This window comes from Lycorma delicatula, chromosome 4 (genome assembly GCF_047948215.1).
Source record: "Lycorma delicatula isolate Av1 chromosome 4, ASM4794821v1, whole genome shotgun sequence".
Lineage (NCBI taxonomy): Eukaryota > Metazoa > Arthropoda > Insecta > Hemiptera > Fulgoridae > Lycorma > Lycorma delicatula.
The window spans coordinates 203995750-204014956 of record NC_134458.1 but is presented as its reverse complement, the minus strand read 5'-3'; the positions used below and the strand labels follow the sequence as shown (position 1 = coordinate 204014956).

The following is a 19207-nucleotide window of genomic DNA, read 5'->3' as shown; positions in this document are numbered from 1 at the left end:
GCATCGGGTATTCATTCCTATTCTATCACTATGTTCATGGCTTGCAGTACTACATCTGGCGCCACCTCAGCCATGATTTTAACGACTTCCAGGGAGACTCCGTCTGGCTTCGGACTCTTACCACCTTTGATCTTCTTAGCTGCGCTACACATGTCCTGCAGCGATAAAGGAACTATATTTTCGGCGACTACTTCCTCCCTCCAAAAATCTCTTCCCCTTGGGAACAGCTGTCTTAATCTCGTCACCAATTTTGCTCTTTTTAGGAGTGGTAGTCTCCTACCGAACCTCTTCGTAACTATCCGAAAGGCGTCATGAATCGTCGTCTACTGCCTCACATTATTTTTTTCACTTACGGTTTTTGGCAATTTCTCTTCTATACTCCCTTCTTGCCATCCGCAAACGATGAAGCTTTTCTTCAGCGTCGTCACCCCGTCGATGCGCTCTTTGTAGGCATCGTTTATTGGCGTCATAGATTTACCGTAGCTCCGTGAGTTCATTGGACCTCCAGTAAACTCCTTTACGTTCCGCTGCCACTTCTTTAATGCACCCGTCTCTTGCCTATTCTATAGACTTTTAGTCAACAAATTCAGATCCATCTCCGCATGCTTCCAATCTCAGCCTGAATGGATGATCTGAACTGCCCTGCTCTGTTTTTCTGGAAATGTGATCTCCTGAAGTTTATCAGCACTTCCGGGATGTTGCTGCCAATCTCGAATGAGATTATACGATGTTCGCTTAACATTTCCTCGTCCAGTTTCTCCCAACTCTTCAGCTGCTGTACACTTCTCATACTGACAAAGGTCAAGTCCGGAGCGCAGACACCTCGGCCACCTCTCTCGAATGTCATAACCCTTCTGCGGTTTACGCAGAAGAGGTTGAGACAGGCCATTGTATCTTCTATCATACCACCCCTTTGATTATCCAGATGCCCCCCCCTGAGTTCCTGGATTTAGCGTTGAAATTCCTGCCGACAACTACGTCCTTTTTCCTCCACCTCGCTACGTCCTCGGTTAGTTCATCAACCATTCTCTTGGTATGTCATGATGTCTCTATGTCTGGGAACAGGTAGACACTATACACTACCTTCCCCGCCAATTCCACCCAGGCAGAGCAAGACCCTGCGCCTTTGTTGTGTACCGCAACTGCCGCAGAGAGTATTAAAACCGCTGTATCGGCATTTGCCACTGCCACCCACTTGTCCTTGTTAGTTCGTTTATCTGTTTCGCTAACCAAGATTACATCAGCTTTCTCTCTAAAGACTATTTCCTAGCAGGAATCCATCGCCCTGCTGCTTTGATCGGCGTTAAATTGGAAATAGAGCATTAACGAGTGGCTTGTGCATCACGACTGCCTCCGCTCCGGCTCCTCCGGCACGTACACTTTCTCTATTCGCTCCCTTATCTATCCTCTGAATACAGTCACTACTTTTATGTCCTTCCTCACCACATCTGAAACATAACTTAGAGCGATCAGGTCCACCGCACTTCTCCGCGACGTGCCCATTCTCTCCACATTGAAGCACCTAATCACATCCTCCCTTGTAGTAATTCTGCAGTTGATCCATCCCACTTGTAGTCTTTTGACCTCAATCTATTTTCGGGGCACAAACCCTTTTACCAGTATTGTGGCGATCTGCGTACCCCGATACGCATGCTTTATAGAAGTGAATTTTAATTCTGCCTCAGCACAGCCCACACGTGCCGCCACAGACCTAGCCACCTCCTCAGCAGTTCAAGTTCACACTCAAGTTCTTTAACATGGAAATGTATAGGTCGAGATCTCCTGCCTACCTCTCTGAACGCCATCCCCTCAACGTTATGGCTGACAGTATTCTTCAAAGCTTCTGCTTTTTGCGCCTAACTCTGATTTTGATTTCGTCCTCAGCACCATTCCTCACCGATAGCATCTCCGCCACTTGTTTGCTGACTCTTTCCTTAACCGTTTTAAATAACTCGGCGAAACTACGTCCTTCCGACCTAATTGCCATAATGTGAGAGGGCTCCTCCTGCCTCACAGCCTTGCGGTCCCCTACCTCCTCTGCGAGGTCTAATATCCCTTCTTTTCCTATCTTCCATCTTTCGCACTCGAGTAGCCTTTTTAATATTGTACCAGTCCTACCAGCCGGAGCCACGTAGGGCGCCTCGATTCTCATTTCATTTAACTTCCTGATACATTTGAAGCAATTCTCTATCATCTCTTCAATGTCGCCTGAATTCACGACAACCGTATATACAGTGCCTCCTACCTCTATTTCTTCACCACCAATGATGTTCCTTACCCGTGTCTATCCACCAGCAGCAGCCCACTTTAAGCTCAGCCCGATCCGCCAACCTCCTGACAGTGGGCGCCATCCTGCTTGCTCTACACTTCTGTTCTTGCACATCCTCTCTCAGATCATGAAGAAGCACAAAGTTGCTTCCCTCCTTCTCTGAATACGTACTCTCCGCCGTGCGTACCATCATGAACAGTCCTTCCCTCCAATGGTTGGCAACCATTGTAGGGATTTCCTCATCGCTGTTCCCCTCTTCCAGTTTCTTAAGCAATTCTTCATTTCCAACCCCCGTGGGAGTGTGAGTTGCTACCCCAGAGCCTATCTTGGTTCCTGTTCCGCAGACCTTAGAGACCGTCGGGAGTGCCACATCTTCCGTCTGTGTGACCATTTCCGTCTTGTGAACCATTGTCTCCTTGTTTGAAAGTTCTGACTTGTATTTTGCTACTCTGTCTATCATTTTGGCTATGCCCAACTGCAATTGTTTAATCTCGCTTTTAGTATTTTTTGTCGACTGCCTTGCGGATCTCCCCACGTAAACCTACCAAGTCAATGAAACAAAGAAAATTATATCAAATAAAACAAAATTAATCGATTCACTCAATTTTAAACAATTATGTAAACTTCTTCCGAGTAAACGGAACAACCAGCGAACAATAAGAACAATAATAATGAAACGAAATAACTGAAAAAACGAAATCGAATACAGCACACAACCGTAACCAAACAGTACGAGTCAACTCGTTTTGGTAAACAACTTTTATGTTTTTGTAAATTTTAATTTAAGGTATATTATTATTTTGTCTGTAATCACCATATTGTCTGTTATTATTTTTGTATAAATTATTACAGAAAAACATTTACTTTTTTTTAAATTTTATTTTAGTAACATCGTTTGTTCTTGTATTTATTCTGTATTTTTAGTGTGTTAAAAGCTTAAGTTAAATTTTATAAAATAATACATTTTTCCGAATGTTGTTAAAATACTATAGTATTTTAACAACAAAATACTAAATACTAAAGTGAGGAGGTTTGCTCCAGTTTCGTGTATTATTGTTTGGAAAGACTTCAAAAAATACATAATGTGAACCGCATTAGGCAGACCGTGATTATGTGATAGTGGATTAATTATGTAGTATCTTACTTTAATTTAAATTATAGTAAATCTTTAAATTGCTACAACCCATTTATTCTAACAGATCGTTATTAGTTTTGAGAAATAAAATATTTTAATGTAATATAGACCGATAAAAAATTAATAAATTTTGTATTCCTTTTGACTTCTACTTTTAACACCCTAAGTTTATCGTTGAAAAATAAATCGATGAATCGGTTAAAAGTCAAATTTATTATGAATTAAAATTTGTGTAATAAATTCACAAAATTGATTGTATTATTATTAAAGAAAATGCCTGTAATATAAATATTTTATAATTCGTTTTTATTTATTATTACTGATTGATATAATCCATTAATCGATATCAAACTTACTGGTTCTGGTATTTGAATCGATGAAACTTCCGATTGATTAATAATTGCTCTACTAGCACACAAGTATGAGCTTCTGTTGATAGAGGCTGATTAGTAAGAAAAGCATTTTAATACTATAATCCTAATTCACGATCAATTAATTATTGGTTCTTTTTTTTCAAATTTAATTCCTTTTTATTGTTCATTATGTCATTTTGTTTATTTACTAGAAAAGTTCGTATGATTTGTTGAAAATTATTTTCATAAACATAAGAATTAAAATTTGTGCTGGACTTGTTGTGTTTAAGGTTTTTTTTTTTAAATGCACAGATAGAAAAACACTATCATCTTTTTTTCCTTTTTTAATGATGCATACGTGAAGCAGTTACATGTCTTTTATTTGAATGTATATTTTCATAAGTTATAAATTTTTGCAGTTAAAAAATCATAAATATTTAAAAGAAATAGAAATTGATTTATTTATAATTCTAACTGGTTACGGCAACTTATAATTCGGTCTGTAGACTAATTTACATATCTTAAGAATAATTGTAGTTTTGTTTGTAGGTAGGTAAAAAGGGTTTCTGCGATATTTTGATGTACGAATTTGTTCGTATTAGTAGTATAAAAACTACCATTTTTATGGTTACTTACCTACTTTCAAAACGGAAATAAAAAAAAAAGTTTATTTAATTCAATATTGTAAATCGGAAGATAGTAATCGAATAAAGGTAGCTTTATGGGACGTGTCGAAACTCGTTTTTTTTTTCCATTTTGTGTGGTCCAAAAAGCTAATTCTCTTCTTTTCTTCTACTGAAGTATATATGCCTTATTATGATTTGTTTGCATGAATTCAAAACTTTTTCTTTATTTATTTTGCGTTATTCATTTTTTGTTGCTTTCATTTTCTATTTTATTATGTTTTATTAAAACAAGTTTGTAAGAAAGTTAAATTGTCAAAATTAATAAAAAATTGTTTTTAATCGATGTGATAAATTTTACGCTGAGTAATATTACTAGATTATGTGCCTGCGAAGAGACAATTTTGTATTTGTTATGTGTAATTTTAATTATTGTGTTATAATTTTGCTCTTTAATTAGAAAATTATCATTTTATACGCGTATATACTGTAAACTCCTTAAGAATTTGTTTAATAAAGGCTGTTGACATTTTTAATTCGAGTAAAAATGTACTCGTAATTAACTTCCAGGATCTACTCCCATAATTCTTCGCCCGACTCGGAATACATTAGGAAGAAGAAATAATACGATGAGAATTATAATTCCATAATTTGATGGGATTTTTATTAAAAAAAAAGGAAATCGATGTTGGAACTTCAGCTAGTAGATGTAAGAGTTGTAGAAGTTTTATCCGCGTATATTTATTGTTGTAGTGTTTAAAATAAAAAGAGTTCATTTAACGGGTTATATTATCAGATTAAAACCATCTTCACAAAAAAATTGCCATCTATAACTTCTTGGGAGAAGGGCACGTTCGTCTTTTTTCTCTGTCTAAGTACATTAGTGTATAAACATAATCTTTTTTACTGCCTTCCATACATTCTCCATCTGTTTCTGTTTTTCTTCAGTGCAGTACAACTTCAATATATCAGGTCATTGACTTCACCATGTGACTTGTATTATATATACCTGTACATGTTTCTACCTATTGTTAGATTATCATCAGTCGGCAAACTGTTCGTATACTTCTTTTATTAGTCGTGTTTTGTGTGTGTTTATGTGTGAGCGCAGACACTTATAACACGTATACTACCTGCTTGTTGTTATTCTTGAACAATGTGCTGTTGACTTGTACGCAGGTGTTATGTTATTGTATTACTATTTGCAGTTCTTCATTTTTATATCCACTGTAGTATAGTCATTTATAGATAGCCTACAGTATTGTGCTACTTGCCCACTTTCACTCCAATAATTTCTGTTCAATTCACGTTGTACAATGAATAAAAGATTACAGAATGACTGTTTGATATTCTTTTATTGGCTCCATAACTTATTACGTCATAATCAATTTATTGGCTGTGAAAATATTTCTTTTCAGTTACATAAGCGTAGGTATGTTTATTCCCGCGTAATTCAGTTTGCTTTTTTTAAATATATTTATTTTTAGTAAAAAATGATTTTTTTTTAGTATTGTATAATTTAGTTTGAATTTTGCTTTTAAATAAATATCGTAGAAACCGGTAAAAAAAGTTTTGATAAGTATCTTATTGAATAAGTTCCTTTAATTTGCATGCGGTTGTTGAAAAATGTAATGTAAGTTATAATGCTGTTATTTTTTTAAATCTGCTTATTTAGTTAATAATATATTTGGTGATATTAAATTAAAATCATCATATCTGAAAGACATCAATAAATCATCAAACGTAATGCGTACTCCAGTTCTGTGAGGCTAACCGTGGTCAGACCGAATAGAATACGAATGACTAGGAATTTACAGGGGCGGATCCAGGGTGGGCATGGCCATGCCCCCCCCCCCCCCCAAAGGATCGAAGGCCTTGAATTTTGAAAACCCGGTTGAAAAGAATTGAAACATTTTACTAATACTGTTTTGTCAAAATAAGCGATTGCAAGTTGCAACTCTGTAATTAACGTGACATGTCGTTTTTCTTAGTAGGTAATTAAGAGAGGCTGACGTTACTTACTCTAATGCATATTCATAACGACATGCAAATTGATATAGATCGCGTTATCGATCGATATGCTAAGATGCGTAATCATCGAGATGAATTATTTTGTAAATAAACTATCGTATTATTATTATTGTATGAAATAAAAATGTGTAAAATTTTGCATCGTTTTGGATTAATTATAAATATTGAAATTAATGCACAAATAAAAAGCAACTTTATTTAAATCTTCATCTTATTATTTTTTATCCCGTCTTATGTTATGTAATTTTGATCGTCTGCACGGCAGTTTTGATTACAGTTGTTAAGACTATATAGTCCGAGCTTAAAGTTAATTTAGCTTCTGAAATCCCCGTGAAAGTCACTTCGAATAACTTACAGCTTAATTGTTATAATAAAAATAAAATTGAAGAAATTTAAAACACTTTTTTGGTTTTTCCGATACCATCCCTTTTTGCCTCTTTTACAGCTATACTAATGATCGGTTAAACTATATTTCGTATTTAAAAATAGTTCAGATTATAGCATGTATCCGATAAAAGTATGAAATATTATACACTCGACCCGATTAGAAGGGAGTAAGAAGATGTGACCTCTTCCCCCAACGGCCTTCTAAATTCAGTTGCAGGATCCACCCCTGGGCACATGAGCCAGTAATAAAGATTTTTACTACAGTAAGCGTTGCCTGCTGACGTTTGATAACAAAATCGTAGTTAAGTAATAGCGGTACCCACCAGGTGCGATCATCCCTTTGTTTCAAACCACCGTAGTCGTCCGCTTAGTATTTTCTTGCTGCTCACATGTTGCTGTGTGTACAAACGAAGATTCTGTGTTATTTACTCTCGGTTATTACGCATCAATCAAAGTCCAGCTCTCGTTTAGCATAATTGACCGAGAGACACCGTATCAAACTTCTCCGTGTCTTTTCGGGAGAAAACTGATCTAGATATCAACATTGGTTGTGAGCAAGGCTACCCGACCCGGTATGGTAATCCGTTTCCAGGAAACTCTCGTCACAAGGCGGAAAACAAATGTCAAGAAAACCTGACTGACTCGGTCTGGGTTCCTCATTACGCCGCGTGTAAATCCGAGCTCTGGCCTTTTTGGAGATGCAAACCAGACACGCAAAAAAGAATCTGGTTAAGACCCAAAACCTTACGAAATGTCGTCGTGGTTTTGAAGAAAATACAGTTTTTTTTTTTTGTTTAGTCTCCGGAACCATCGCAAGGTATTATTACTTTAGAGGATGAATGAGGATGATATGACAGTATCTTATCTGCCCTGAGTGAAAAGGCTGTCATTACTTTAACGGAGATAAACCTCACTGGATTGTTACGTTAAAAATTTTGACGTTATTTCATCGTTACGGGGATCAGTACCTGTTCCTGCTATAATAAGATCGGATCAGTTAGCGGTTGGTCGTAGTCTTATCAGCCTGTTGCGGTTTTATGCTATAATTTATTTTCGCCAGTTGTTAGTTAAAGGATAATTTACCGAAATTGGGTTATTAGTTAAAGTGAAAAATAAATTCCTCGTATAAAGTAGAAAAACTCTTAATCCAATAGAATATTATTTTAATGGATAATCTTTCTTCGTTTTGTTACAATTTATAAATTGTTCCTTTTTGTGAAGAGTAAAATAATTATAAACGAGATGTCGCCATGTCCGCCTAATATTATAACGAATGTTATTCGTCCAGTCTTAATATGTCATCCTCTGTCCTGGGAATAACGTTATAATGTGTCCATTTTAACATTTATTCGATTCTTTTTTTTTGAAGAAACAACGAATGAAAAACGACCGTCTTATATCGATCAAGCTCATTTTTGATCTTGTGTCTCCTTAGATATTCCCGTAGGAATTAGTTTGTTGCTTTTGTCGAGTATTAGGTTTTACTTGATAAGTACTTCAAAACAAAGTTGAACCGTTAATACAAAAACAGGAAACAAGAGTCGCCGCCATCAAGTCGGACGAATAACAAGGCACTGTAATTTAAGAAGATCTTCACCACGTTAATACGAATCAGTTGACGTGTAAAAAAAACCACTCAGATGAGAAGGATGAAGGATAAGAGAAATCGGGTTGGCGGTAAAAGAAATCGTCAAGGGAGGTGAGAAAGACTTGTATCCTGCAATTTCTCGAAAGATTAAGGATATTTTTACCCAGGGTGGGTGCAACACATTATTCATCAATGATTTTGCGTATACTATTATATCTTGATTTTATTCCAGATTCTAAACATAATTCTTTGCCCATTTTTACAATTATTGGATTAGGGTATGAAATATCAAACAAAACCGTATGAACCTATCGGATTTTGTTTATGATGAAATAGAAGGGATGAAAAAACATCAAATTTCAATGTAATTCGCTATTTGAAGATTTCAGGAACGTACGAAAAGCGTCACTTGCGTGAAATTCATGACCAGGAAAGAAAACCAACAAACTAAAAAACCTTACCCGTATCCGAAGAAAATTCTTCAGGAAGATTAAATTTAAGACACGTGTACTACAACTATGTTCATATATGACAACTTGTCAAGAAAACGTTTCAACCTTATAAAGTTCTCATTTTCGTTTAAGAATAAAAGTAAGTTTAGATGTAGGTATTGAAATATGTTTAAATATACATACTTTTAAAATTTTCAAATTTTTTCATTTTTTCTTATTTATATTTTAGTTTGCTATAAATTAAATAAACACGAAGAAATATTTTTTTTTAACAAGACCGTAATTTTGAAATATAAACATTTTAATTACCAAATGAAATTTTGTATGTTGGCCCTAAAAATCAAAAGTTCAAAAACTTATGATTCATGAAAGTTGGTTTTACGATAAAAACATCTACGTTTTAAAACATATAAGATAGTCGATGAAAATTATTATATTAAAAAGAATCAAAATTACAATCTTTATTATGACACTAAAAATAAATTACTGTTCAATTATAACTAAAAGAGAGCAACAATTTTATTATAACGCGACTATAAATCTAAAACTAGACAGGAAAATATTTTTATTGATATTTTTAGATATCATAAAAAAACGATCGAGTCCATTAAATGACCTGCGATTCGTTTCAAATATACATTTTTTTTTTTAACTGTGTATTTACTAAAGATTATGCTGTTTCTGATTTGTCTCTTTACCTTGTTTTTATTGTTTTCCTCTTCCTTTTTTTTAGTCACGTGAGTCATTTATGCTATATTCTCTGGCGATACGCTCCCATTACTAAAGAACGTCTGTGTGTTTTGATAACATAGCAGCTGTATTATTGATGTGGCGTTAACCCCCAAGTCTCTGTAGTCAATACCTATCTTTCTTTTTACTTTATTTGTGTTGTACTATAGAAGAAGAAAAAAAGAAAACAAATACTTGTTGGAAGAGATAGTTGTGGGTAGTTGAAAAACTGGAAGTTCGACGAATGACTCGATCGTTATGTTATATATACTATTTATTTATGTACATGTATCCATCTGTAAGAATATAAATATACAACTGTTTTATTTCTTTAAGAAAATAATAAAATTGGATTGTATAAAAAGGAATTTTATCAGACTGTTATATGTGTAGTCATAACTTTTGTCGTATTATTTCTAGGTCTGTTCCTTATCTATCTATTTTCCCGTTTTTCCTTTTTTTTCATTATACAGGTATTTTTATATATTTTTTTTTTCGTGAGAAGATTTGTTTTCAACTTTTTATAACCGTTTTTGTTCCTTGCCCTCCTTTAAACGTTCCTTTTTCCTCTTTAACCTCCGGGAATTACCGTCAGGTATTACTTCAGAGGATGAATGAGGATGATATGTATGAGTGTAAGTGAAGTGTAAATCTTGTACATTCTGATGCTGACCATTCCTAAGATGTGTGATTGATTGAAACCCAACCATCAAATAACACCGGTATCCACGATCTAGTATTCAAATCCGTATAAAAATAACAGCCTTTACTAGGACTTGAACGCTGGAATTCTGGACTTCGAAATCAGCTGATTTGCGAAGACGCGTTCACCACCAGACCAACCCGGCGGGTTATGTTCCTTGTCCTCCTGTAGAGATCTAACTGGACGATTTGTATAGTTGTACGGAAATATTTTTACAAGTAATTTAATTCTGAAGATGGTTTTTTGTAGAAGGTTCATGATGACAAAGGTTCATAGTAGGAATCTAATTCATTACGTAAAAATAAAGAAGATAGAAATGTTCATTGAAAAAAAAACAACAATGTTTTTTGACCGCAGTCTTTTGTCTTTTACCTCCCAGATTCCTTGAAAATCATTAAAAATCCATTTCTGGGACTATTGTTTTTTCAGTTTTTTATTTTATTTATTTTTCTAATAAATTGCTTCATTTCAAATAAAATTTAATCAAATTAATTTTAAATTAGCTTTAAAGACGAGTGATAATTGTTTTATTTGATTTTCCATTATTATTATTTTAATTTTATTTGTTTACTTTTATAAAATATTTAGAATATTTTGTTTCGATTATTATCTAGTTCAAATCTGGAAAAAGTTTTATAAGTTTTGTATTTAATAAACTTCGAAATTTCGTCGTTAGTATTTAGTTTCTGTGGATTCACAGAAACCGTTTAACGAGAATAAAATTTTCTGCAATATCTTTTTAAAACATTTATGTGTTATTACCCATTTAACAAAGTTATTTTATCCAAACATAAAATAGTGTGTCTTTTGATCCCGATGTGTCTTTGATAAGAGTTTCATAAATCAGAAAAGTTTACATGATTATAACTTACCATATTGTTCTCCATTGTAAAATGGAGGTTTTAAAAACCTCCTTGGGAACTTTACGGTGAAATTTCTACATGAGACCGTTTGAACGTTTGTGTTGTTGAAAATAAAGAGCATTTAATCGCAGAAAAAACTCGACAGTAATATAAAGTCTATCCCAAGTTTTTTTCTAATAAATTATGTGAAGAGCTTTCATCTGTATATGTGCTGTTTTTTTAATAATTTTGTAATCCATATTGTTATATACACGATAAGATGATAAAATGTTGTGATAGTAGTGACTGTTCTACAATAAAGTCCTACGAGGTCAGCACGACATTACGCAGTAATTTTTCTATGTATGATAATGATTTGGTTATTTAATGCAAGGAGGATTTATTAGTCCAAGGTATTTATAATCATCCGTATAAGATTCCCGTAGCACATATACTGTATGATAACGATTACGTAACCCAATTTGTTTTCTGTTATCGGTTATTGAATGTGGCAAATGGTAATTTAGACTTTTTAAACAACCTTTTGATGATGGAGGCGCCTTCCTTGGTAAAATATCCCGGAGGTAAACTAGTCCCCCGTTCGGATGGGGACTACTAAGGAAGGGGTCACCAGAAAATTTAAAAAAAACATTCTACGAGTCGGAGCGTGGAATGTTAGAAGTTTAAAAAAGGTTGGTAGGCTAGAAAAGTTAAACAGGGAAATGGATAGGATAAATGTGGATGTAGGAGGAATTAGTGAGGTTCGGTGGGAAGAGGAAAGCGACTTTTGGTCAGGTGATTTCAGAATAATTAACTCAGCTTCAAATAATGGGCAGGCAGGAGTAGGTTTCATAATGAACAAGAAGATAGGGAAGAGAGTAGAGTATTTCAAAACGCGTAGCGATAGAATCGTTGTAATAAGAATAAAGTCAAAACCTAAACCGACAACGATTGTTAACGTCTATATGCCTACAAGCGCCTATGATGATGATGAGGTAGAGTGTGTATACGAAGAGATTGATGAAGCAATTAAACACGTAAAAGGAGATGAAAATTTAATAATAGTTGGAGATTGGAATGCAAGCATTGGAAAAGGCAAGGAAGGAAATATAGTGGGTGAATACGGGCTGGGCAAAAGGAATGAAAGAGGGGACCGACTTATAGAGTTTTGCACGAAGTATAATTTAGTAATTGTCAACACCCAATTTAAAAATCATAATAGAAGAATATATACTTGGAAAAAGCCAGGCGATACTGCAAGGTATCAGATAGATTATATCATGGTTAAGCAAAGATTTAGAAATCAATTTATTGACTGCAAAACTTACCCTGGAGCAGACATTGATAGCGACCATAATTTGGTGATAATGAAATGTAGATTGGGGTTTAAAAACCTGAAGAAAAGGTGTCAGATGAATCGGTGGAATTTAGAGAAGCTTGAGGAAGAGGAGGTAAAGAAGATTTTTGAGGAGGACATCGCAAGAGGTCTGAGTAAAAAAGATAAGGTAAAAATATAGAAGAAGAATAGGAGAATGTTAAAAAGGAAATTCTTAAATCAGCAGAAGCGAACTTAGGCGGAACAAAGAGAACTGGTAGAAAACCTTGCATATCAAAGGATACATTGCAGCTGATGGATGAACATAGAACGCGTAGGAATGCCAGTGATGAAGAAGGTAAAATGGAACTATCAACAATTAAGAAAAACTATATACAGGAAGTGCAAATTTACTAGACCGTGGATACTGGTGTTCTTTGGTGGTTGGGTTTAAATTAACCACGCATCTGAGGAATGGTCGAACTGAAACTGTACAAGACTACAATTCATTTATACTCATACATATCATCCTCATTCATCCTCTGAAGTATTATCTGAAAGGTAATTACCGGAGGGTAAACAAGAAAAAGAAAGAAAGGAAGTGAAAATTAGTGAAAGAAGAGTGGATTAATGAAAAGTGTTCAGAAGTGGAAAGGGAAATGATCATTGGTAAAATAGACGGAGCATACAGGAAAGTTAAGGAAGATTTTGGGGTTCATAAATTAAAATCTAATAATGTGTTAAACAAAGATGGTACACCAATATATAGTACGAAAGGTAAAGTCGATAGATGGGTGGAATTTATTGAAGAGTTATACGGAGGAAATGAATTAGAAAATGGTGTTATAGAGCAAGAAGAGGAAGTTGAGGAGAATGAAATGGGAGAAACAATACTGAGATTTGTATTTAAGAGAGCATTAAAAGATTTAAATGGCAGAAAGGCTCCTGGAATAGACGGAATACCTGTAGAATTACTGCGCAGTGCAGGTGAGGAAGCGATTGATAGATTATACAAACTTACACACCAGTTTGTATAATATAATAATAATATTTATGAAAAAGGGGAATTTCCTTCAGACTTCAAAAAAACGGGTTTTAGTCATGATACCAAAGAAAGCAGGGGCAGATAAATGTGAAGAATACAGAACAATTAGTTTAACTAGTCGTGCATCAAAAATCTTAACTAGAATTCTATACAGAAGAATTGAGAGGAGAGTAGAGGAAGTGTTAGGAGAAGACCAATTTGGTTTCAGGAAAAGTATAGGGTCAAGGGAAGCAATTTTAGGCCTGAGATTAATAGTAGAAGGAAGATTAAAGAAAAACAAACCAACATGCTTGGCGTTTATAGACCTAGAAAAGGCATTCGATAACGTAGACTGGAATAAAATGTTCAGCATTTTAAAAAAATTAGGGTTCAAATACAGAAATAGAAGAACAATTGCTAACATGTACAGGAACCAAACAGCAACAGTAATAATTGAAGAACATAAGAAAGAAACCGTAATAAGAAAGGGAGTCCGACAAGGATGTTCCCTATCTCCGTTACTTTTTAATCTTTACATAGAACTAGCAGTTAATGATGTTAAAGAACAATTTAGATTCGGAGTAACAGTACAAGGTGAAAAGATAAAGATGCTACGATTTGCTGATGATATAGTAATTCTAGCTGAGAGTAAAAAGGATTTAGAAGAAACAATGAACGGCATAGATGAAGTCCTACGCAAGAACTATCGCATGAAAATAAACAAGAACAAAACAAAAGTAATGAAATGTAGTAGAAATAACAAAGATGGACCGCTGAATGTGAAAATAGGAGGAGAAAAGATTATGGAGGTAGAAGAATTTTGTTATTTGGGTAGTAGAATTACTAAAGATGGACGAAGCAGGAGCGATATAAAATGCCGAATAGCACAAGCGAAACGAGCCTTCAGTAAGAAATATAATTTGTTTACATAAAATTAATTTAAATGTCAGGAGAAGATTTTTGAAAGTATATGTTTGGAGTTTCGCTTTATATGGAAGTGAAACTTGGACAATCGGAGTATCTGAGAAGAAAAGATTAGAAGCTTTTAAAATGTGGTGCTACACGAGAATGTTAAAAATCAGATGGGAAGATAATGTGACAAATGAAGAGGTATTGCGGTAAATAGATGAAGAAAGAAGCATTTGGAAAAATATAGTTAAAAGAAGAGACAGACTTATAGGCCACATACTAAGGCATCCTGGAATAGTCGCTTTAATATTGGAAGGACAGGTAGAAGGAAAAAATTGTGTAGGCAGGCCACGTTTGGAATATGTAAAGCAAATTGTTAGGGATGTAGGATGTAGAGGGTATACTGAAATGAAACGACTAGCACTAGATAGGGAATCTTGGAGAGCTGCATCAAACCAGTCAAATGATTGAAGACAAAAAAAAAATTTGATGACTTCATTTCCATTTTACGGACTTCATAAATAAGCAAAGTTTCGCTACCGCTCGAATGTAAATCCTTAAGGTTGTACGAAAAGCCGCTCCATAGTTTCGAACTATCAGTCTGGTCATTATTCCCTATTTAGAGAAAATGACGGAGACCGCCGGAAGATGGAGACGACAGTGGAAGAAGCCCAGCTGTCGCCCGACGGAAGAGCGAAGAGGCCTGCACTTTCTCCTGTATTGCCGTTTTTAGGGTTCACAGATCTTTCGAAGGTTACGGTCTGTAATTATTTACAACCGGAAATACGGAAAGGCAGGCCAAAGAAGAAGGAACTGCGTTCCACGATGTCGAGCTCGGTCCAGCCCTGACCCGACCGCTGCAAGACGAAGAACACATCGAGAGTGAAGAATAGTCAATAAAACCTAAATTCACCAGCTTTCCTTCTTTCCTCCAGTTTACATTTTGGCCTATCTCGCTAAAACATGCGACTCTCTCCGGCGAAGGGAGTGCATTGCATCTTTTAATAACTGGTGTCCCATCTGTCGCATCCTGCTAGACCCAAATACATTAGCACCGACAGATCTTCTTTGGACGGACTGAACGGGAATCTGCCGGAAGAAAGACGCAGATATATTGTTAGTCTCCCAAGGATAGCCCAAATTATGATTTCAAATCAGTCTGTAAGGATCGGAACACAAACCACAATTCCGTTAATATTTTAGACAGTGGCGACATTGCCGTTAATATTGACTTGAAGATTGTGGCATCTTCAAGATGTTATTTTTAATTAATTGTAAATAATCAGTTTTCATTCATATATAATAAATTTTTACTTATTTACGGTGCATGTTCTCTCAATTCATTGCCGCATATTGTACTAAAAATAATTTAATAAACTTAGAAATAAATATACCGATCTTAGAATTAGTAGGAATTCCTTTTTTAAAAGTAAGTTATCTTATGAGTAAACGAGTAAATATGCCACAAAGAAATGAACATTACTGTAGTCGATTAAAATTATAATCTTTAAATTGATATTAGAAAATGTCAGTGGGTATTACTTTTGATGGCTTTTACGTGTACTATATTACTAAAAGTATATAATCATATTATTTTGTTATAATTCTGACGTTGATGTTTCCACCTGGTGACAGTTTATAAAGAAGATATTTTATTTGACTTTTAACAGACGTTTTAATTTTATTTTATCTATTACCTTATGGATTTACTTTTTTTCCTTTATTTTATTTTTCTTCGTTTTATGTTTTTTTTTTAATTTTTCTTCTTTTTATGTTATTGTATTAATTTAATTAGGTCCCAGTTTTCTTCGATCGGATTGAATAACTGTTTTTTATGTGAGAGTTATAAATTTTTTATTATTACGATATTTTATTAAACGATTTCTTTTAGTTATTTTTGTTCTTTGAGTGCTTATTATGCAATTTATCTTTATAAAAATGTTACATTACTAGTTAGAGTATGGTGTTACCTTTCACTTTTTTTTACGTTTTACGTATGTATTTTATTAATGAAACCAATTGTAAATTGCAAAACTGAAAAAAAATTAACCGGTTTTTCTTTTTATAGTTTTCCTTTTCTTAGAATAATTGCATAATATTATAGTTTAAATTGTGTTATACAATTATTAAAAAAAATTATCTTTATTAAGCAATTTTTATCAATTTTCATTTTATGAAAATAAATTACTTTTATAAAATGTACAATAATCATACCAGTATATTCTGCACGAGTGAATAGACGCGGCATTTTTCAAAACAAACAATTCAATACGGAATTCCACTTTTTTAAATCTAGATTCAGTTGGAAAAATGTAGGTACAGTTTGGAGTACAACAAATACAAAGCCACAATATAAATTGATTCCTAAAAATATCTAAATACTATCAAAATTATGTAAAAAGCAACTAAATCGCCTAACGTTTATTATTAACATTTAATCACAATTTTTTAACAACAGTGAGTAGTATTTAAATTAATTTCGAAGCATAGAGTCCTATTAATTTTTCAATCGTCTAAATTAATTGTACCAAAAATAGCTGTTTTTAATTTTTACATATTCATAACATTTTCTGTTTTGTTTTTAAGAATAAAAATTAATTTTTTTTCGTTGAATTTATTACATCAATTTTTCTCAGAATTAAATTCTTTAAAGGTTTTGATGATTAAATTTACGCGTTTATTAGTTATTTAATGAAAGTTATTGTTCTTCGAACCTAAAACAACGTGTTTTTCGTCACCGAAGTTTTCTGTTTTACGTTGGATATCGTGAAAACTACGGCAAATACAGTTCTGCGACCCGTTTAATTCGATTTTTCAGGTCAAGTAACTTATGAAACCATGTTTATTACCGCCTTAAAAATTTCAGTGTGATTTCATTTCACCAAGTGAACTGAAATCCGGATGAAATTTTTAGCTAGCCGAACTCGGTAACAAACTGTTATCGGACATATGTTTGTCCGTACTTTTATCATTATTTCAAGCTTTAGAATAAATTTCTAAATTATTTATTTTTCTTCCTGAATCACTGTATTTATATAGATATGATCTCTAGAAATTTTTAAATATTCTATGCATGTAACATTATTTTAAAAATTTATATTTTTTCTGTTATGCCAAGTTGATTTTCATAACTTTTCTAATAAATTGCTTTTAAAATATCTTTGTTACAATTCTTGATTCTTTCAATAAATTTCTTTGTATTATAAAGTACTGGTAAAATCATTTTTAATGTATTTTCTGTGATCTGGTATTCGTTTAACACTCAATATATCTTCTATAAAAGTACTGCTTGGCCTAACTTATTAGTATCTTTTCTTTTTTTTCCATATCTGCATAACTTTACTCCTTTAAGTAGCAAACAACCGGAGGAGTAAAATTGGATTCCTTACCCTGATAATTGTTTAAAATTTTAATCTCAAAACATTTTTATTTTGATGCAGTAGTCTAAGCTGTTTTCAGTGTCGTGATTTAAAAAACAAATATTTTATTGAAGTATTTACGCGTATTTTACAGAGTTTAATTGAGAATTTAATCAAATTTATTGCTTATATATCTTAATTTTCACTTAACGGTTATCATTTAATATCCGATTTTTTATAACATAAGGTTGAACAGATCGTGCGTTTTGCAAGGAATTATGAATCTTAAGTATATTTTTTTTATTACATTAAAATTTCATAGTTTTGTTATTCTTAGCATTTCATGAATTTATATTAATGTAATTATATATTATTGTTAAATAAGTATAAAGTTCTTATAAATAAAAATATTATCACATTATTTTATTTTTTGTTACAGCTAAAAAACAGAATGGGGCTGCTTTACGTACAAACAGTTTGGGTTCCGGTACAAGAACACCTCCTCTTGAAAGGAAAAGTAAATTTTCTGCCCTCGGACGATTATTTAAACCGTGGAAATGGAAACGAAAAAAGAAATCGGAAAAGTTCGAAGCCGCTTCTAGATGTGAGTATAAATATATTTTTATTTTATGTTCGATAAAAAAAAAAATGATGATTGAAAAAGTTAGATGTACTTGTTACGATAGAAAGTAATCCTTAAAACAAATAAAAATATTAAGTCGTTGGACTGAAACGTGGTTTAATTTTCACCATTCTCATCATTATTATGCTACTATTTTGATATCGTAATGTATGCATCAAAGTTTATAAGTCCTCGGATTCCGAAAATCGGCTACGTTTTACTGATTTACTAAAAACATACTGTAATCTCCTCTATGACGTATAATTTTTTTCTCAAGATCCTGCCTGAAATTTCAACAAAAAATATGTCATTGAAGAAAAGAAAACAAGTGAAATGAATTGTTACCACTAATACTCAACAAATGTACAAGTCGATGCATTATCTTTTCACGTGGTCACCGTTGTTTTCTAGGAGTTATTCACATATTAGATTGAAATCTCTTTTGTGCTATTCTTATATATAAATATCTTCCGCATGGAATTTCACTTTAGCTGTTTTCATCTTCTCATTCTAATTTAACAGTTTTTTACGTGAAGGAAGGCTGAAGTCACGAATCGCTTGGTCTAGGTTGTTGATAAAAAAAGTTTCATCGAAGTTGCTGAATCTTTTAAACAGTGCTAGCAGCAATGCATGGATGGATACTTATGAATGAGATTTTACCTTGCCGGTTTTGAAAAGCATTTCTCGCTTTTGAAATAGTTTCACGGTGTACTTCACTGTAACCGTTTTTTTCGGCTCAGAAAATCCATCAAAGACAATCTTACTGTTTTGGAAAGAATGACTTGATCTTCTTTTCTGACTAGATTTGCTTAAATCTTTTGTCTTCAGTGAACTGTGATGATCTCGGTACATGGATTTTTTGTTTT

The 19207-nt window shown here is 33.4% G+C and overlaps 1 protein-coding gene across 1 annotated transcript in view; it reads left to right on the top strand.

Moving 5' to 3' along the window:
- Positions 1-19207, top strand: part of LOC142324229 (phosphatase and actin regulator 2) — an 878850-nt gene that overhangs the window by 432859 nt on the left and 426784 nt on the right. Inside the window, exon 2 of the mRNA XM_075365060.1 lies at positions 18159-18323. Within this exon, the coding sequence (XP_075221175.1) occupies positions 18159-18323 (165 nt within the window). The remainder of the gene's footprint in view (positions 1-18158; positions 18324-19207) is intronic.